The following is a 22383-nucleotide window of genomic DNA, read 5'->3' on the forward strand; positions in this document are numbered from 1 at the left end:
CCGGCTCCCTGCCGGGAGCGGGACTCGCCCCCCCCAGTCAGCTTTAGGACCCGGGAGACGCTCCGGCCCGGGCCGGGGAGAGCACTTGACACGGTTTCCATAGCTGCAAAGGCAGCTGCTGCCTTAAGGGAAATTAACCAGGCTTGCCCCGAAGTTGGCCCGGCCACCCCAGGCTCCGGCCACGGCTCCGCAGCGGGGGCGGCTGCCCTGAGGCGGGCGGCAGCGGGCATGACTCCCCCGGCCTGCGCGGTGTGTCTCCGGCAGGTGGGAGTGGGGCGGCAGCAGCGGGGACCCTGCCTGGGCGGGAGGGGGAGGCGGCGAAGGGGGCGCTGGGCGCAAGGCTCGCACCGGCTCGCCGGGCAGGCGGCAGGCGCTGGGGAAGGGGAATGCGGGCGGGGCGTCGCACAGCCCGCGGGGCAGCGGCTTATGTGCGAGCAGAGCCTAGCGGGGGGCTGGCCTGGGGGGCCCGGTGGGGGGGGGTGGCTAGCTGCGGGGGGCCCCTCGCGCGTGTTGGACGCTGGCCGGGGCTTCAGCGAGACACGGTGGGGGAGGTCAGCGCTTGTGCTGGCGAGAGAGACACGCTTTGGAGCCACCCTGGGCTCTGCTTCCAGTTGGGGGCTGTCTCCGGTAGAGGAGAAATTGCCTTTGAAATCACTGCGGGGCCCGGCAAGCCAGCGGAACCCCAGGGCGGGTGGTCCCCGGGGGCTGGCGCTGCAATTGCAGGTTGGAACAAGGCTGCGGGCTCCTAGGAGATCTTGGGGCGGCCCCGGTCAGAGCTTGCCTCCTTTTTTCTTACAGGAGTTGAGCCTAATTGATAGCAGGAAAGGGCGGGAGTTCAGGAGCCGGCTGCACAGGTGCTGTCTAGTGGGCAATGGACTGATCGAAACATGCTGCTTGTCGCTGCTTACATTGGGGTTTTTGTTTTTACTTAAATATGAACAAACTATGTTAGTGCTGAAAGGAGTGATAGGGACATTTGCTATTCTCATGCAGAAAGTCCATTAAGAACAATTTATTCATGAGAAAATCTGAACTGATACACGATTGTTCTTTGCAATCCTCTCATTAAAGTCCAGGTTCTCCAAGCAGTTCTGGAAACATTTCCAGTGACTTTCCTTCAGTCAACTTTTGGAGTAGCAGCGGTGTTGGTCTGTATCCGTAAAAAGAAAAGAGTACTTGTGGCACCTTACTCCTTTTCTTTCAACTTTTGGAGGCATTTCCAGTCTAGCTGTGTCTTTTTGTTTTCCTATAGAAACAGTTCAGTTCATGCCTCAATTGTCAAATCATGGTTTCCTTGAAGGAGGGGTTAAGTTTAATTTCCATTGCCTACTGTTCATGGCCATATATCTTACACTTCCGGGTTAAAGTCTTTAGATGTGAAAGTGATGAACTAATAACACTGATGCAAGTTGCCCTCTCCTTTCCAGCAGTTCTGTCAACTATTCCCGCGTTGGGATAATCACACTGTAACACAGAATTACTGTGGGGAAAAATCTACTCTCATGACTAAACTGAAACCACTCAATCTGACAAGCTTGTAATCTTGACCTGATGAAAAATCTATTTCTCTAGAGGAAATCGGCTTGTGTGTTAGAGTAAGAGGAAACTTTATTTTCATTAAGTGAAACTTCTAAAAGCTCTGAGAGAGGCTGCTTAATCTGACTCAGATTATGGTATTCTGTGTTTTTGCTGAGACACTATACTTTTATACTTAAACTACACAGCAATTGATACATTTGAGTGATGTTTCTAATTTGCTATGACGCTTCTCTGCTCAACTACTATAAAAATGTCTCCAAACCTTGACAAGAATGTGTCTGTGTTTACAGGTCAAATGTAGTTGACTGTGGAGAAACGAGAGGCAGATCACAGAATCTCAAATTTTGTATCCAAATTTTTGCACATGGGTGCATTCACAAAACCAGTCTCATGAGGCCATGTCTGTACTGCACTAGCATAATCTTCCCAGAAATTCAGTCCAGTTTTAAAATTGGTTGGAGCTACAGTATAGGCAAGAGCTGCTCTTTTAACTATTTCAGTTAAAGTTCCTGAAAAAAACTTTAACAAAACTTGTTATAAAAATGGTTCTGACTGTTGAAGCTTTTTCTATATTGCCCCTCTAACCAATTTGAGATGTGTTTTTTGTCTTGTTTTTTTAGGGGAGAAATATCCATAGTGTAGATCAGGGTTTTGTTTTTGTTTTTAAAGACAGTGTTGGTACTTTTTTATTTTGACACGACCAGGATATGTTGGACAGTGATAATCTAGCTCCCTTTGGCCTGGCTGGACTATATGTTGCCCGGTACATACAAAATTAAATTTGAGCTAAAGAGGAGGAGCAAAAGTCTGAACTGCTGTACATGCATGAAAGTTCTAGTTTTCTTTCAAAAGTTCTCAAAATACTAAAAGTTCTTGTAAAGAGATAACCGAGATAATAGACTAACAATCTAATATTGCTACTTCTATAAGAATTAATACAATAGACTTTGGGAATCAAATTAATCATTCTTATTTATGTTTTGCTTTTTAATTTGAGCAATGTGGGTCAAGATATCTCACTTTTTTAAAAAAAAATCTCTACTATCTCAAAGAATGATATGCCAATGAGAGATTTATTTGAAGCAGTTCTTTAGTAACTGAGGAACTTTCAGTGATAATACTTACTAGCAACAAGAGCACAGTTACATATTAATAGCAGTAATATCATATTTAATAGCATCAATCCAGTATTCTCAGCAACAAACAGGAAGTCTTTCAAGTTTGTTCTCTAAGGACTGACTGCCAGTAAGCCGGATCCATTATAAAAGTATGTAGGCAGATTTCGCTATAGCTTGTTGCCACTGATCTGCCAATCACAGGCACAGTGAAAGACGTGACCATAAGCGATTATATATATATATCTGCTGTTGTTTTGGCTTGCTAAAGAAAAAATATTTTTTCCATATAATAATTTATTCTGGTCATCGTAAAGACTCCCTATGCAGATCAACAGCATACCATGACTGCACACTGCTCATGACTTGCCCAAGATCTCACCGGCAGTCACTTAAAGGTGTGAGTCGCAGTCCAATGCTTTAACCAGCAGACCATCCTTCCTCTCAGTCTTCAGTAGGCTTGAACCAGAGGACAAGGTATGTTTTTGTTTCTTCTACTCAGTCAAAATATTGGTATGTAATTGGGGGTGGGGAGAAACACAAATAAATAAATAAAAAAAATTACAATGATCCAGAAACTACACGTTCAGAGCATGACTTAAAGAAAAAATTTGGGGTGGCATTTCTCTTTCACACTTGTTCTGATAGTTAGACAAGCTAACTTTTTTTTTTAACTGTAAAAAGGCAACGTTTTGAGGAAGATGATGTGGCTTGGTAAACTTGATTGGAAGCACTTCAGGTTTTGTTTAAATTCCGTTAATATTGTCCTGTAATGTTGTTGGACACAACTTTTTCTTTTTATGGCAGTCCTCAACCCCTCAAGTTTCACCAGATCAAATCTAATTCTTGTAGAACTTTTGATGGCTAATGCACACAGCAGATCCCTAGCCTATTTTTCTTCAGATGCTGTTTGTTAACACTGAATAAGTAAGTCACCTAAATGTAGAGACTCTGCCATTCAAAGGACACCTACGTACTTTCACGAAAATTAAGGGGGAGTACTTTGTTAGGCAGCTCATAACTACCTTTATTTTAAATTAGGTTATGTATACATTGACCTTTAGAAGTTTTGTATCTAGACTTCATTGCAAATGTGCTGTGGTTTTTGAAAAACATTTTTTTTTCCATTCCATCTGCCACCCTCGCTCCCCCCACTACCCTTTATTTTCTATGTCAAACACTTGGTGATATTTTCTTTTTCACCGGTGGAGACTTGGTTGGCTGTTCAGGGAGGATGACTACTCTCAGGGATTCTCTCTAAACTCTCTCAGTTTGAGTAGGATAACAGACTTACTTTAATTCCTTTTATGTAGCTTTGTTAATTACCCCCACCCCATACCTGGCAAACACCTATTGCACTCTCATTAAGTTGTAGAACTGATGTGTAAGCTTTAGTGGGCTGGCAAAACTATGTGTTCTGTTTGTAAAGCTCTATCTGCAGTGATGTCCATTTACTTCCTGAAGAATTTACAGTATCCTACCAGCATGTTATATAATTCAAAGTTTGCATTTAGACTTTTTTTAGTAACCTGGGTGCCATTTTTTTTTTGCTTGTTTTTTTTCCTCAGAAGAAAACATGAGAAATAGCTCTTGTAAAATTAAGGGTAATAACTTAATAGATAACTATAAGTATTGGTGATAGCAAATGTGAACAATTAATACTTTGTCATAGTTTCATAATAACTTTTATAGTAAATGTGATCCTTCTAGACTGCCTGATTTTTGACAGATTTTTGTGCAATTACCAGGAATAATAACTCCTGAAGTTCGGTGTGTTGATGGACATGTAAATGTCTGTATCATTCTTTTCAGAAAAGAAATATAAATTATTGCTAGCAATTAGGTTTAAAAGCTTTGTTTGGAATCCTCATTACACGGTTGTTCCCCCTGTTCACCCGTCTTCTTTTCCCCCCCACTCCTGAAAGTTTTTTAGTTTTGGTGCTGATACACTGGAAGGCAGGGGGAGATATAGTCTCTTCTCTGCCACCAAGAAATTAGGCAAATTAAATCTGTTACTTAGAATGATCTGTGTGCACTTTTTTTTTTTTTTTTTTGTCAATCTGCTTTCTACAATAGCTCTTAGGGCTACACTACCACGATAAATTGATCTAACTTACCCAACTTCAGTAACTGAAGTTGACATAGTCAGATCTACTTACCGCGGTTGCTACACTGCACTGTGTCGACGGGAGAACGTCTTCTCCAGGAGGTGGAGTACACAAATTGATGGGAGAGTGCTCTCCCATCAATTTAGTGTGTCTTTACCAGACCCGCTAAATCGACATGCACTACATCGATTGCAGCAGTGTCGATCTACCGGCAAGTGTAGACATACCCTTAGTTTAGGTTTAGAAATGTCTAATGCTGGATGAGCAAGGGAAGTGAGCCTGCTTTTTTGGAGGGATCACTTTTTGAATTTTAAATACAACTTAAGTTCTGATTTTTGGGTACACATGGAAAAGATATTGGGCCGAATTCACAAAGTGGATGGTACAGAGGGGCTGTAACCAAGCTCCACATTCTCAGCAAAAAATTCCTATTGGAGGGGAACTCCCGGCTGGCACATGTGCAGTGTAGCTGGGCCCTGTGCCTGTGAGTGCCCACACCCACTTATGAAGATGCATTACTGGAGATGGAAGGGGCCTGGCAAGACAGAGCTCCACCATAACATTTCTGCACTGGCATAGGTCCATAAAGAAAGAAACAGTTTCAGACATCTAGAGAAACAGCTCTGAAAACTTAGACTGCTGCGGAAAGCCTCTCAAACTTTGACATACAATGTATGCCTATTTTAGGAAATATATTTTGTGAAATTATGGTCTAGAGGTTGAATGCTGTTTAATTTGCTGTGACACTTTAGCCTTGTGTTAAAACTTAGTAGAAAAATGGTACAATAACTCCTTGCTTAACGTTGTAGTTATGTTCCTGAAAAATGCTACTTTAAGCGAAACGATGTTAAGCGAATCCAATTTCCCCATAAGAATTAATGTAAATGGGGGCGGGGGGTTAGGTTCCAGGAAAAAAAATTTTGCCAGACAAAAGACTATACACAGACGCGCGTGCATATACACACAGTATAAGTTTTAAACAAACAATTTAATAATATACACAGCAATGATGATTGTGAAGCTTGATTGAGGTGGTGGAGTCAGAGGGTGGGATATTTCCCAGGGAATGCCTTACTGCTAAATGATGAACTAGCACTCGGCTGAGCTCTCAAGGGTTAACACATTGTTGTGAATGTAGCCTCACACTCTACAAGGCAGCATGAATGGAGGGAGGAGACACAGCATGGCAGTGCATGTAAACATTCCCTGTGGAAACTGAATGTGATGATGAACCCATACTATCCCACTGGAGCGCACCACTCCCTCCATTTTCCAAAGTGCCAGAGCGGGGACTGCGTGTGTGTGTGTGTGTGAGAGAGAGACGTACATTGCCCCTTTAAGAATGCTGACCCTGCTTTAAGTACATTGCCTTTTTAAGTAGGTCAGCAAGTTGAGGCAGCATGTGCTGCCAGCAAGCTCCCTCTGTCCTGAGCCCTGTCCTATCCCCCCTCTCCCCCCCCCCCGCTCTGTGGAGATGGGGTACGGGGGGGGGACATGCTGACATCAGCACCCCTCTTCCTGTTATACCAATAAAATAAAAACCAGCAGGATCTTATTAAAGGGGAAAAGGCAAAATGCCACATTTATTGTGAATATAGGAAGAATCATAGTAAGCAGTTAGTTATAGCTATAACATTCCATTCAATTTCATATTTATTCACACATTCATTCATACACACACACACACACACACACACACACACACAGGTTCTACAAGGTTGTTATCATAGTTACCAGCCTTAGAGTTGCTCATGCCATGCCACTGGCCAGGTGGCCTGGACATAAGGAGGGAGCAGGGCCTTGTCAGATGCTCATCTGATGCTCCTGGAAGTTGGTTTGCAGAATCAGACCCCAAAGTTCTCACTTTTTAGAGTCCATTTTTATAGGAATTTCTTCCTATGCCAGTCTGTGGGAATTGCTTCATCATGCTGTTGCTGAATCAGTCAGCAGATAGCACATTCCTGACGGCTCCGTGCTGCCAGATGTTATCTTGTTCTTTGGTTCTCCCATTCTTGAGGCTGTTGGGTGGATTCCAGTCTGCCCTCCAGGGGTCCTCTGGTTATTTCCACTTGACGCCTTCTTCAGCCGATGGACACTGGATTCTTAGGCTGGCAGCTCCCTGATCATTCAGTTATTATCCACACCAAGCATCCATCCACATACATCTTCTATCTCTATTTTAATCACAGTTGTTAACGAAGCGAGATGAATACAACAAAAGGGCGGGGAGTCTCTGGGTGCTGTTTCTGTTGTTACAGAGTATTGCTTTGAGTCTCTCTCTGTGTGAGTAGTTGTTGTTACAAAGAATTGCTTTGAGAACAGACTCTGCCCCGCATCTCGTTCGTCCTAAGGGGATCCGCTGTGGTGAAGGTACCCCTCAACAAGGCAGACAAGATCGTCCGGCAGCTGGTGAAGAAGTGGCTGTTCCTTCCCCAGAGAGCCAGCAACGAGCTGGTCTATATTGCCCACAGGCATGGCGGTGCCAATGTCCCCCGCATGGGAAACCTGTGTGACATCGCGGTGATCACCCACGCCTTCCGCCTGCTGACGTGTCCCGACGCCATGGTAAGGAACATCGCAGCAAACGCCCTCCATGACGCAACAAAGAAGCGGATCAGCAGAGCCCCCTCCAACCAAGACACCGCCAGCTTCCTGAGCTGTTCCCTGGATGGCGAATTTGGACGGGACGGGCGTGACATCGCTTCACTGTGGTCCCGCGCTTGCAATGCCTCGCGTCGCCTGGGGAAGTACATCGGCTGCCGCTGGGAGTGGTGTGAGGAGCGCCAGGAGCTGGGAGTCCTGGTGCCGCAGATCAGGTCTGAGGACAACACCATTGTTACCCCGAGCGCCAGGGGCATGCTGGAGAGGACCCTGAAGGCAGTCGTCCACGCGCTGTACATGGAAGCCCTGAAGCATAAACCGGACCAGGGTAAAGCCTTCGAACTGACCAGCAAGTGGGACGCCAGCAACCACTTCCTCGCCGGGAGTGGCTTCACCCGTTTCACCGACTGGCAGTTCATCCACCGTGCTCGGCTCAACTGCGTCCCGCTCAACGGAGCCGTCCGCCACGGGAACCAAGACAAGCATTGCAGGAAGTGCAGCTACTCCAACGAGACCCTGCCCCACGTCCTGTGCAGCTGCAAGCCCCACTCCAGAGCCTGGCAGCTGTGCCGCAATGCCATCCAGAACCGCCTAGTGAAAGCCATCGCCCCGCGCCTGGGGGAGGTCGCCATGAACTGCGCCATCCCCGGTACTGACCCGACGTGGTAGTCACCGATGAGGCCCAGAAAAAGATCATCCTCGTCGACATCACGGTATCCTTCGAGAACAGGACCCTGGTCTTCCGAGAAGCCTGGGCTCGTAAGCTGGAAAAATACGCCCCCTGGCCGACACCCTGAGAGCGAAGGGCTACGAGGTGCAGATGGATGCCCTGATCGTCGGAGCCCTGGGCGCTTGGGACCCCTGCAATGAGCGTGTGCTGCGGACCTGTGGGATTGGTCGATGCTACGCACGGTTCATGCGGCGCCTCATGGTCTCTGACACCATCCGATGGTCCAGGGACATCTACATCGAACACATCGCCGACAGTACCAGGAGGTGTGAGCCGGTACGACATAGTGCATCCACTATGGGAAAGGGACTGAGAGGCTTTTTCCACTGGACCATGTGAACTGGAACCATAAACTCATTGAACATTAAATCCCACCAAATGTGGGTAGATCCATCCCCATCATCATATCCACTCATTATACTCCACACCTGAATATAGCCATTATATGACCGGTTAAACTTTTACCCCCAATCGGGGAGATTGCAGATTATGTATTCCTTATGCCACCAGCTTCTAAACCCCTTGATAATCTGTACCTTATTCCCTGATAACCAGAAACTTCTATGCTTGAACTCTGTACCGTTTTCTTTTTATTTCAACATTATCTTAATAAAATTATTGTACTAGCACAATTAGCAGCTTGCAAGTTTCACACAGAGAGGGAGAGAAACAGTACCAAAAATCAAGAGATCTCTTAATTAGTAATACCCTGGAATTTAAACTATGGGGAATCAAACTCATTTGTGATTTTAATACAGAACTTCTTTAATATGATCCAACATTGCCCCTCACCCCCTGTACAGCAAGCTGAACTGCCTGGCAATTGATAGCCTGCTGGGCAGTTGCCACACAGGGAACTCAGGGGGACTGATGGGGGGCTGCTGGTCCACCCTGGTTCCAAGCCCCTACCAGCTAGCACCAATGGGCTGCTTTTTCTGCAAGCAGTGGACAAAGAAGGCAGCTGCCAAACGACGTTACAAGGGAGCATTGCACAACTTTAAACGAGCATGTTCTCTAATTGATCAGTGACGTGACGACGTTAAGTGAGGAGTTACTGTACATGTTTTCAGTTTCACAGTATGCCCCTTGCAGAATTTAGTTTGGACTAAACTCTCACCATAATGAATCGTAAAGCTGTACTTCCACCACATGCCTTATCAGGAATTATTCTACTAGCGTTGGGCTGAACGAAATTCTGCTCAAAAGGAGGAGCTCAGACATTCTAGCTGAGATCATTAGAGAAGCAAATATGCAATATGGACACTAGCAACATTTAATGAAAGATTTCAAGGGGTTCGGAAACTGATGCTGTTCTGAAATAGATCATACTTGTGGTACCTTAAAGTGTACCTCTGCTCTGAAAAGTAACTCTGCAAAAATGGCAGCCTTGAGTTCCCTTAATATTGTCTCCATAAGTTCTAGATCTAATTTGCTCAGAATGTAAATGTTACTTTCTCTTTTCTAGTCCTAGTCCTGCAGACTCAGACTGGAGGTCAAGTCCTTTTATTGGAACCGCAGTCCAGCCTGGCTAAGAACTTTGCCTTCTAGTTGTCTGACTTCTTACGATGAATGGTTGGAGCTGCCTTACCTAAATTGCTATTTATGTTCTAAGAGACCCTACCTTCTTGAGATAGACCAATGCTGAACTACAGATGTAACTAGTGAACAAACAAATGATTGAAAATATCTTATATGCAGTGTTGTTGTCACTTTGTTGATCCCAGGATATTAGAGAGACAAGGTGGGTGAGGTAATATCTTATTTTTATTGCTTTTATGGCTTATTACAACAGTCTATAACCCACTATCCCCTGCAGCCTCCACCATCGCAGCTTTCCCCCCCAATGACTGGAGGGGTGTTAACTGGCCACTTCACCTTGAATGGTCCTCTTTGAAATATGCGTTAACTACTTATGCTAAACAATCTGTTCCATCTTGTATTTAGCTATGAAACTGAGTACATTTCCCAGACCTGAAGAAGAGCTCTGTCTAAGCTTGTGTCTCTCTCCAACAGAACTTGGCCCAATAAAAGATATTAACTCACCCACTTTCTCTTGAAAATATCTTGAGCGTGAATTTCTTGAATGGACGCACTGTAGTAGGCTTGCCTGTATGCAGGATCATGATGGTTGTAATTAGCACTGTCTCAAATCTTTTGTTTAGTGTTTGCTTGTTGGTAAAACAATATTATAACTTATTCCCCATAAACATTCATCTAAATCCTAGGAGTAATAGTAGGGTTGCCAACTGTCCGGGTTTTACCCAGACGGTCAATTTTTTGGCTTCTGTGTCCGGGTGTCATTTAGAGTTGCCAGATGCCTGGTTTTTGACCAAAAAGTCTAGTCAAAAAGGGGACCTGGCAACCCTAAATGGCACCCAAACCAAAAGTCCGGTTACCGAGGGCAGGGTCATTAACCAACGCCAGCCCCTGCTTAGCCAGGGCCTCCTCCTACCTGCAGGCAGGCTCCTTGAGAGGATCCAGCAAGTGACGGGGGGGGGGGGGGGGAAGAGCATGCAATGCTGGTGGAGCCTGGGGGGTCCGGTTGTCTGCAATTAGAAAGGTGGCAAGCCTAGGCAGTACAAAGTTAACAGTGGAGGGTAATGTGGAAGAAGTGAGTATAGAAGTGAGTTTGAATTAGGAGGATGAGGCGCCTGGTCCACAGGAAGAGGAATGTCATTCCAAGGTAGGCAGCAGCATGAGAAGGTGACAAAGTGAGCAAGAAGAAAAGGCTGGGGCAAGGGGAGAGCTGTGCAGAACCTTCAGTTGGGACTAGAAACCTGGAATTCCTGTGGAAAGAGACAGGGAGACAGGAGGGGATGTGACATGATCAGGCAGTAAAAATGGAGTTTATTTTAACTTTTTAATATTGGATGGTTGCCCCATCTCAAAAAAGTATATTAGAGTTGGAAAAAAGTACAGAGAAAGGTAACAAAAATGATTAGGGATATGACTTCATAAATATCTGCTTCAATTACCTTTGGTAAATGAAATAACCAAACAATCATTCATTTTCTGATATAGCTGTAAAACTAATCTGAAAAGTTTTCAAAATAAATCACTTAAAAATGTATAGTGTGTACCTTCTAAAAATGGAGCCTACATCTGTCTCTGAGTTGTGAAGAATATGTAATAAGGTTATAACAACCAACAAGAATGCACTTTTATGTAGAAGTCCATGATTAAATCGAGTCTTCCTGAATAGTGATTTAAATTCTGATTTAAATCAAATCCACCCTGCTGTAAGGTAATATTTGAATGGTTGTCTGGTGAGCCTCTGTGACTATGTGAGCCTCTGTGACAGGAGAGAGAGAGACATTGATTAGTGTGAAAAGTCCCTCTGCAACAGAAGGTGTTACATCCTGCCCAACAGGAAAGACCCATTGACACCAGACAGACTGTGGTGGAATGTTAAACAGTATAAAAGACTTTGTTGCTCTGCACTCCCACTGCCCCCCCAAAGATGAGTCATGCAAATGGGTTCCTCCCATCAACTGAGTTTACAGCTCCGAGCACAAGGGAGGAGGGGAATAAAAACCCCCTAACAAGAAGGAACTGGCTTTCAATGCTGCTTGGACTCTAGTGGGCAAAGTTACTAGGCATATGCAAGAAATCCCCAAGAGCTTGCTTGTTATAGAAACTTGTATTACTTTTTGAACTTTAAGATTGTAACTCATTAGTGTGTGTATGTTTACCTGCTTTAACCTTGTAAATAACTCTCTGGATGGACCTTTGGTCTGACCCAGGATGGCCGTTCTTATGTTCTTTTCCTATTTAATAACTCTTTTAATATAGTTTATTATAGGATTGGCTACAAGTGTAGTTTTCGTGTAAGATCGAAGGTGCAATTGACTTGGGGTAAGTGACTGGTCCTTCGGGACTGGGAGTAACCTGAATATTGTTACACCTTAGAGACTAACCAATTTATTTGAGCATAAGCTTTCGTGAGCTACAGCTCACTTCATCGGGTGCATAAAAGTGGAAAATGCAGCGAGGATGTTTTTATACACACAGATCATGAAAAAATGGGTGTTTATCACTTCAAAAGGTTTTCTCTCCCCCCCACCCCACTCTCCTGCTGGTAATAGCTTATCTAAAGTGATCAAACACCCATTTTTTCATGATCTGTGTGTATAAAAACATCCTCGCTGCATTTTCCACTTTTATGCACCCGATGAAGTGAGCTGTAGCTCACGAAAGCTTATGCTCAAATAAATTGGTTAGTCTCTAAGGTGCCACAAGTCCTCCTTTTCTTTTTGCGAATACAGACTAACACGGCTGCTACTCTGAAACCTGAATATTGTTGTGATTCTTAGTGTAAGGGACTGTCTATCACAAAGGTAACCTTACCTTGGTGGCCAGGCAGATTGGACTGTCTGTGACTCCATGCTAAGGCTGTTGTAGTGCCTCAGGAGTTTAGATTTGACGGTTGGTGAAATCTAAGGATAGAACTCAAAACCAATTTGAGTTTTGTGTCCTGCTTCTTAAGTCTGCCCTGCAGTTGGTACTCATGCTCTGGTGTCACTGCAGGCAGCTTCTCATGATGCTATGAGAGAAACAGAGGGAAAGTATAGAGAAGGGTCCCTTAGACTTGGGAAGAAAGAGGACTGTGCTGTGGAGAAGGCAGAAGCAACATTGACTAGGGATTAACAAGGTAAAGTCAACACACTGGGAATAGCTAGCCTGCTCAAGGAGCTTTGACTTAAAGGGGATGAGGGCAGTAGGGTGAAAGTTGGAAAGAAGTGGGGCGGAGTGAGGATTCCTTTAGAACAAGGAAAATAGCATGCTTTAGTGGAGAGGAATGGACAGAGCATTACCGAGACATCAAGGGAGCAAGTGAAATTAAAATATGTGAAGGGATGAGGATGATCTGACAAGTCAAATTGTTTGAGACAGACATGATTGAGACCTCAATAGAACACAGGGCTAACAGAAAGCAAAATCCGAGGAGGATAGAACTGGTGTAGGGGATGGAGATCTGCTCCTATAGCCTGTTCATTTTTGTATCTTAACTGTCATGGTATGTGTTCCTATAAAATGTGTAACACTATGAAGTTTTGAGCTGTTTCCTATGTAGGAATGGACATATAGTTCATGCCTCTTTTTCTCTTGCATTTTCCCAATCCTGTGATGTCTAGCAATTGAAAAAATTAAGGCAAAAGTCTTGAAGCTGGGAATGGGTGACGGGGGATGGATCACTTGATGATTACCTGTTTTGTTCATTCCCTCTGGGGCACCTGGCATCAACCACTGTCGGAGAACAGGATACTGGGCTAGATGGACCTTTGGTCTGACTCAGTATGTCCGGGTCTTATGTTCTAATTAGGGCTGTCAAGCAATTAAAAAAAATTAATTGCGATTAATTGCACTGTTAAACAATAACAGAATCCATTTATTTAAATATTTTTGGACATTTTCTACATTTTCAAATATACTGATTTCAGTTACAACACAGGATACAAAGTGTGCAGTGCTTACTTTATTTTTTATTACAAATATTTGCACTGTAAAAAACAAAAGAAATAGTATTTTTCAATCAATCAATACAAGTACTGTAGTGCAATCTCTTTATCATGAAAGTTGAACTAACAAATGTAGAATTATGTACAAAAAAACCCCCTGCATTCAAAAATAAAACAATGTCAAACTTTAGAGCCTACAAGTCCAATCAGTCATACTTCTTGTTCAGCCAATTGCTCAGACAAGCATTGTTTTGGTTTTGAGTGCAGTTATGTAACCAAAAAGCCCTACATTTGTAAGTTACATTTTCATAATAAAGAGATTGTACTTGTATCAGGTGAATTGAAAAATACTATTTCTGTTATAATTTTTACAGTGCAAATATTTGTAATAAAAATAATATAAAGTGAGCACTGTACACTTTGTATTTTGTGTTGTAATTGAAATAGCTATATTTGAAAATGTAGAAAAACATCCAAAATATTTAATAAATTTCAGTTGGTATTCTGTTTTTTAACAGCATGATTAATCATGATTAATTTGTTTGAGTTAATCGCATGAGTTAACTGCGATTTAATCGACAGCCCTAGTTCTAATCCTAGTTTAGTGCAACTACTTGAAGTTATGACTGCACAACTACCTTGTGGTTTGACAGCAAACACTTTCCCAACATTTCCTGTCTGAGCAATGTTTGGTTGGTGGCTGAGCAGTTAAAATAATTGAAGATGGTCACAAAGACTTAAAATAAACTCACGCCTACTAAATATAGTTGGTTTTTGTTTCTCTGTAGCATCCTGTCTGTATCCAATTGGTTTAATTTATAAATTCAGATTGATCTCCGCTCCACCCTCCATATCCCCATTCATAATTTTAACCGGGGCCCTGATCCTGCCGTGAATCCATGCAGGCAGACCCCTGCCTATGCAGAGAGTAACTAGTGATTCTGGAGTGCCCAACTGGAGACTCCTTAAAGGGGCCTGATTTTGAGAAACTGCTGAACATCTACTCTCTGAATATCAAGTCCCTTTAAAGGGGTCTCCACTTAGACACCCAAAAATCGAGAATCTCCAAATCACTAGTCACTTCTGAAAATCTTGGTCAGACAGCTTCATGCCTGCTAAATTGTTGTAAAAGATTTTTAAAGTTCTAAAATATAAGGATTTCATAAAGGTGGTTGTATTTCTCGCCCTGTCATGTGATTTCTTTTGCCGGTGCATGAAGCTGAGGTTTAAAAAAGGTGGGGGAAATTCCAGTGTGGATTTTTGGCAGTGTAAATACTGCTTTGCTGTGCATATGGCCTGTTACTAGGTTACAGGTGAGCTGTTTGAAACTTACTTGTGGGTTGCTAAGAATTTGGAGATACTGGCAGCTAATAGAAGTATTGATTTGATTTAAAATTGATCAAGTTTGATATAAAACTTAATTAGTGTGTAACGTTATGTTAACTTTCTTAGTTTTGGTGGAGACTCTAGTGCAGGGGCAGGCAAACTTTTTGGCCTGAGGGCCACATCGGGGTTGTGAAATGGTATGGAGGGCTGGATAGAGAAGGATGTTCCTCCGCAAACAGCCTAGCCGCTGCCCCCTATCCACCCCCTCCCACTTCCCACCCCCTACTCCTTGTCCCCTGACTGCCCGCTCCCGGGATCCGACCCCCTGGGACCCCACCCTCTATCCAACACCCCCTGCTCCCTGTCTTCTGACCGCCCACCCCCCTAACCTCCGCCCCGTCCAACCGTCCCCTGACTACCCCCCGGGACCTCCTGCCCCTTATCCAACACCCCACGTCCTGCCCCCTTACCATGTCTCTCAGAGTGGCAGGACAGGCTTATTGGAAAGCCTGGGAGGTGGCAAGCCATGCTGCTGTGCAAGTGCGGGGGAGGAGGGACAGCGGGGGAGGGGCCGGGGGCTAGACTCCCCTGCCAGGAGCTCAGGGGCTGGGCAGGACAGTCCTGCGGGCCATAGTTTGCCCACCTCTGCTCTAGTGCTTGGAAATGTACCAATAAATAATATGCATCACTTATCCATAGTGCAACAGTGGTTTCAGAAGAAAGTAACGCTTCTTCCCAGTGTTCTGCATTGCATTCTAGGGAATTGGAGGTGTTTCTGCCCCCCTTCCACTGACAATGAAGTAAGAACAGTTAAATATAATGCCTAAAATATAAACTTTGTTTTCTTTATGAGAAAAATGTATTACCCACCAAAAGAGATGAGGTAGGTCAAATCATTTATTTGCATTAATTTTGTTAAGCTATCTACACTTAATCTAAATTATTTCCTTTCAAAAATTAAAGAACTGTGACAAATGCATTCCAAGGCATTAAAGAATTAAAATTAATGTGCCTGAACTGATGTAAAATGTAAGTCTTCTAGTCTGTTTTAACTAGTCATGGAGACAGGTGGTATTTAATTGCCAAATTTTGTACTAAGTGAGGAGATTTATTGTGTTGGAGCCATACTAGATACAGTTATAAAAAGCATTTTGGTCCAGTAAAAGATCAGAATGCTAGGCATATAATGCTTTTAATTTCTCTTCAACTCATATCAACTGTAAGGGACTACCAGTAAAATAAAACCCACTGCCTTGAGAGCAGTGTTGTAGCAGATAAACAGCTGCTTGCCTGTTGCTAATTTCATTAGGTATAAATGAACCCTTTAAGAGGTATATCCTGTAATATGCCGGCATAAAGGCAGATCCTTCTCCTATGACCCTCTCCCCCTCCCCTGATGCAAAGTCCTACTAGTCAAACTTGGTACACGGGTAGGGTGACCAAATGTCCCGATTTTATAGGGACAGTCACGATTTTTGAGTCTTTTTCTTATATAGGCTCCTATTACCCCCAACCCCCATCCTGATTTTTCACACTTGCTGTCTGGTCACCCTGTACATGGGGGTCTTATTGAGGTGTGATACATTGTGTAATTGGGGGCAGTGGAGCTATTCCATGGCTGCTGTTGCTACTTCAGAACTGCAGTGACATCTGCAGCATTTCATGATTGTTCTGTGGATGGGAGGAATGGCTGATGGCTTTGCACAGAGGCAGAAATGCCTAAGCAGCCCATGGTGCAGTGAGCCCCGTTTAGAGCAGAGCTTTGCAGAATCCAGGGAATGTGGTCCTTACATGCAGATTCCTTCAGTACTGCCCTTTCCCTGTATCTTCCCTGTCTGTCCCAGTTCCACCATTAAACCTGGGTGATAGTTGTAGTAGGTTGTGATAGGCGCTGGAGCCTATCGCGGTTGCCACTTCTGCAGCCCTGAGGAAGTTGAAAGGGTTAACTCATCAGCAAGTATTGGGGCTGTTGCCTGAAACCAAGAAGAGGATAGTGTTGGGAGTGGGAGGAATCTAAATTCCCCATAGTCTCTGATTTAAAAAAAATAAAAATTAATAGATTCATAATGAGTAAAACTTACATTATAAGCACTTCAAATTCTTTCTCACAAGACTTACTGGCCAAGCTTGCAAGACCATATACTCAGCTCAGTAATATTTCTCTGTGTTTCAGAGTAGCAGCCGTGTTAGTCTGTATTCGCAAAAAGAAAATTGGTTAGTCTCTAAGGTGCCACAAGTACTCCTTTTCTTATTTCTCTGTGTGAATGCAATGTGCTAATTTTTTGAACACCGCATCCCATCAAAGCCAAAGCTTCAGCAAATGTTCTAGGCATCAGCAGGCAGAATCCTGTTGATTTTGGGGGAAATTGGAAAACCAGAAGAGGGAAATGAGGGGCACACAGCACCCCACCCCTCCTTCCATCTGTTTAGCAGAGCCAGCAGCTTCAGCCAGCTCTGTAAATTTCTGTAGCTCAAAGAACCAATGGATGGCAGTCATTGACACTTTCCAGTGTAATAAAATAAGCATGGGGATTGGAAGGAGTAGGGAGGCATAGTGGGGACTAGGGTGCTCACAGAATGCCTGACAGGGAGGGAGAATGGAGTCCCTAGTATGGGGGGTGGGCACAGAGCACCTAGGATGGGAGAAGGGGTAAATGGGGGATACATAGAACCTCTAGATGGGGAGACAGTGAGTATCCCTGGTATGGTAAGAGGAATGAGGGGTAGACAGAGCCCCTGGTGTGAGAAGAGGATTTAGAGGGGAGGTTTCAGGAGTTGCTGAAATACAGAGAGGAGGGTGGCTCCCAGGAATCTTGTAAAGTGGAATGTAAGGATGCAAGGTGTCCCTGGTGTGTATAATGCACTCAGCTACAGAAGCAACAAAGTGTGTGACTCTCTAATTGATTTTGCTGTGTGTGTGGGAAGAGAAACTGAAGTAATGTGTGTGAAGTACAGTATTAGAGCTGCCATTGAAGATGGAATTTTTTTTTTAATTTTCTCCTGACAGTGCTAACCTTTTACTCAGATGTGACCATTCTCACCAACCGTTTGCACTTCCTCATTGTGGTTTCCTCTTTCTTCAACTCAAAAGCTTAGAACTTGAGTTTCTCTTTTAAAACAGAGCAGAGAAAGACAGGAGTTACTATTCATCTTATTTGAAAGTGCTCTTGGTGCTTTGAAAAGCCTTTAATCTGACATAATTGACGGCTGAAATCTTGCATTAATCTAGTCAAAAGTCAGAGACTTAATGAAAGCGGAGGAGGATTGTTTTCCTTTAATTTTTTCGTTGTTAAAGACAACATCTGACATGAGTTCACCTACTTGCTGCATTTCTAATGTTTGCAATCCACAAAGGTCTAGATTCTCAAAAGGATATCAAAGCATCCTGTTGTATCATTATAAACCTTTGGGATTTGTTGATCATTATTGTCAATGCTGCTGCATATTTTGGTACTGGGTAAGTTGCATATTTGTTGTTGTTGTATTTTGTTGTAATGTATACCCAGATTTGTTTCAGTTGGACTTGGAAACCTTTTTCCTCCCCCCCCCCACCCCCGCCCAAATCTTTAGTAATTTAGTAAAAAGAAAATTAAAAAAAAATTAAATCAAACTTGAGTAAAATTTAGAACAGAGCAATTAGGCAGGGGAACCAGAGTAAGTTTCTAGTGCTTTGCAACTCCAGGATGAGCATGAATATTACTCATTATTTTCATACAGGTGGCATGTCCACATTTCTAAAGACCACACATAGGAACATTATATGTACTCCTACTATTCTCTTTTTGAAATCTTGAAACCCCCTTTCTTATTTCAATACATTAACATCAGTCAGTAGTTGGCAAGGAGTGCTGTTAGAGGCTGGAGCTCTTTCACCAATTCGCCATTTCTGTGAGGACGACCTGCATTGCCATTAGCATAATGTATCCGAACTGGCAACAGAATAAACTTTGGGATCAGACTAGTTGCAAAAGTGCCCTGTTAGAAATAGTTTTTAAACATTTGGACTTTCATTCTATTTCACTATAAATGGAATTTCACTGTATCTTGGTTCATTATAAATATGCATCATATGGCAAGGTAGTACATTTGCCTTGCTTGATTACTTTCAGGGTCTCATTTTGAATACTCTCAAGTCTATGCCACAGCAAATAAGAAAAAACAAATCACAAAGCAGAAAAACTAGTGCCTTAAAATCCAATTATATAAGTATGTCTGCTGAGCTTGTATCTTTCATGTACATTTTAAGCAACAAAAACATTTTTTTACACTGCAGAACTATTGAAGATGTTTTAAAATCTCAGCGAAGAAAAAAGCCTCTTTCTTTACATGAAAAGCAAAATAATGATCCATGTGTAGAGCACCTTGTGCTCTGGATTCCCCAAATAACTTTGCTGTGATACGCAATGACACGTTTCACAAATGACTTGCATTTTCCTCAGTGACTGGTTTTGGGGGACATTGAACATTTTATGCATGGCCCTGCTCTGCTGCATCATTGTAAGTAAGATAGATGGTGGCTGCCTGAGATGGTATTATTTACATAGAAGTAAAGAAAACAAGAAGCCTGACCAAAATGGAAAAAGGAAGGCAGTGTTACTGTAGGCTTGAGAGGGGCGTTTTCCTTATGGGTTACTTGTGGCTGTGTTCGTCTATTTCTGGCAGAATTTCTCCTGGGTCCACTAGTCTGACATCAACTAAGTTCAAAGTATGCCGATGATTGTGTTACTAGTTGAATACTGCACAGGGAGTGCCAGTTTGGTGTGCTACTTTTGCTGTTACTATTTGCTTTAGAAGAATTCTTGAAGAGGTAGTATTGTGATCACCAGGTAAGGGATAAAACAGCTACAGTAACTGGTCAAGGCTAACAAGCTTTGGTTTCCTGTCACATTTATAGGTGTGGCAGCATTTTATAGACTAAAACTTCTTGAGAGGTCTACTGATAGCACAACCTATGAAAATTCATAGCCCTACCCACTCCAATAAAAGAGGATGTGTGCACATAAAAGAATGTGAAGATATGCATAAACCCTTTGCTTCAACTTGCCATGGTAATGAAGCATTGAACCTGTGGAGAAGCAATAAGATGGCCTTTTTCAGATGCCTGAAGTTAACTAGATATTAGTTACAACTGTTTGCTGGGAAATCTTATAAGGAAACAGGGCTTTTGAGATAAGGCTACTGCTTAAAGGGAACAAAAGAGAACTGCTAGTGTAAACTGTGGATTTAACTGAACAGAAGGACCTTTTGCTCCTGGGTTGGAGGGAATTACTAAAGAAAGGAAACCACTTAAGAATAATCCATATGAGACTGAAACTATTGGTTAGGGTTTCTCCTTGGGAGCCTGTGTGACAGCATACGTTTGTAGAGAGACAGAAACAGCTTCTTCAAAACCAAGTATGATTTGTTTTGCAAAGTGCTTAGAAAAGTAGATGTAAAATAACAGAGGCTTTTACATCCATATTCCCTTTATCTGTAGCTCAGGTAGGTCTGGTTTATTCCCTGTCTCTGAGTTTGGAGAACCAATTTACAGTGCTTGCATTGCCACCTAATCTTTTTGTCTCTCTGTCTGTCAGCCTTTTCATTGACACATCCCTGCTCAGCCTCTCTTGGAGCACCCAAAAAGCCCCATCCTATTTGGCAGAGGTACCTTTTTAACTGGTAAGGGCCTTTTGATCTCAGGCTTTACCTGTGTAAAAGTAATGTATCCTAACCTGGATGGAGCCATGAAGGTAAATTCTCCCATCATTTGATATTCTAACCATTGTTACCCAGCTTCAAAGGAGGCTGTGTTTGTTTTTCCTGTCTTACTAGGTTCTGTAACATCCTATTTAGAGCTTTCTTTGATTCAGCCAAGCTGCAATACAAAATTGAACAGGGAAACTGAGTCACACATAATATTCATAAAGATAATAGACATTTTTTTCCAGTTGGTCACATCTGTGATCGGTGAATATCTCATAGTTGAAGATTGGCTGTGGCCTTCTTTAGGGATAATGCTTGATGCCTCTGGTAGAGATTACTTGTTTACAACTTTAAACACAAGTTAACACGAGAACATCCATGAGTAAGAGGGGGCATCCATGAGTATGAGGACCTATATATTGTCCATAAGTTGAGACTCCACATTCCCTCCAACTGCTACACTACCCTGCTCTGCTGCCTGAGTCTGCAGCTGCTGGAGGGGCGTCCCCTGGATCCCATCTCCTCGCTCTCCACCAGACACCAAGACAACAGGAGCTGGATTTTACAAAGAGCTGCTGGGACTCCACTGAACAGCAGACATGACCTCTAGAGCCTGTAGACTTGTCCCTCTGTCATCACTACACAACTTCACTCCCATTCCCTGAGTTCTCATATGATTCACTTGCCTCATTTTAGATAAAAGGCTGACTTCCCACTTCCCTGCATCACTTGATTTCTGTACTGCATTCTAGTGCCTTTTAACTGTGTGTTTGATTTCTTACTGCTCCATCTCATCTGCCCCCTTGCTTCTGGTGACCTTCTTTTTCCCCTTTCCCATGCCCCTTTGTCCCTGCCTTCATTACTTTTCACCTCTGATCCCCTTCCTGCTGCCTTCTTCCTTCCCTCCCTCCCTCCCGCATGCCATTCTAGGGTGACCAGATTTTATACAGACAGTCCCCATATTTTTTATATAGGCACCTGTTAACCCCCACCCACCTGCGTCCCAATTTTTCACAACTTGCTATCTGGTCACCCTATGCCATCCACGGCCAGACCTCCCTCTTTTTCGTCTCTGTGCTCTTTGAAATATTTAGTCTATCAGCAAAAACTAGTAAAAATCTGACCGTTCTATCTTCTACCCAATAGTGTGTGCCAGAACTGACCGGTACCTGGCCCCCGTGCTGTGCCAATGACATCTCTCAGTGCTTTCTCCTTCTGCCACGAGGACAGGGGGAAAGACAGGAACTGAGATTGTGCCTTCCCATTCCTGCTACTTCCAGACTTCATAGAATCATAGGACTGGAAGGGACCTTGAGAGGTCATCTAGTCAGGTCCCCTGCACTCATCTAGACCAGGGGTTCCCAAACTTGGTTCACAGCTTGTTCAGGGTAAGCCCCTGGCGGGCTGCAAGACACTTTGTTTACCTGAGCATCTGCAGATACTGCCGCTTGCAGCTCCCAATGGCCGCAGTTCACCATTCCCGGCCAATGGGAGCTGCGGGAAGCATTTGTCCAGATCATTTTGAATTTTAATCCTATCCTCCAAAGCATTTGCAACCTCTCCCAGCTTGGTATCATCCGCAAACTTTATAAGTGTACTCTCTATACTATTATTTAAATAATTGATGAAGATATTGAACAGAACTGGACCCAGAACTGATCTCTGTGGGTCCCCACTCGTTATGCCCTTCCAGCATGACTCTGAACCACTGATGATTACTCTCTGGGAACGGTTTTCCAACCAGTTTTGCACCCACCTTATAGTAGCTCCATCTAGGTTGCATTTCCATAGTTTGTTTATGAGAAGGTTATGCAAGACAGTAT

The 22383-nt window shown here is 43.4% G+C and overlaps 1 protein-coding gene across 1 annotated transcript in view; it reads left to right on the forward strand.

Annotated features, from left to right (window-relative positions):
- Window positions 1-201: 201 nt before the first annotated feature.
- Window positions 202-22383, forward strand: part of LOC141981580 (palmitoyltransferase ZDHHC11-like) — a 90193-nt gene continuing 68011 nt past the window's right edge. The window contains exon 1 of the mRNA XM_074943214.1: window positions 202-264. Within this exon, the coding sequence (XP_074799315.1) occupies window positions 229-264 (36 nt within the window). The 5' untranslated portion in view covers window positions 202-228. The remainder of the gene's footprint in view (window positions 265-22383) is intronic.

Source organism: Natator depressus, chromosome 2 (assembly GCF_965152275.1).
Source record: "Natator depressus isolate rNatDep1 chromosome 2, rNatDep2.hap1, whole genome shotgun sequence".
Lineage (NCBI taxonomy): Eukaryota > Metazoa > Chordata > Testudines > Cheloniidae > Natator > Natator depressus.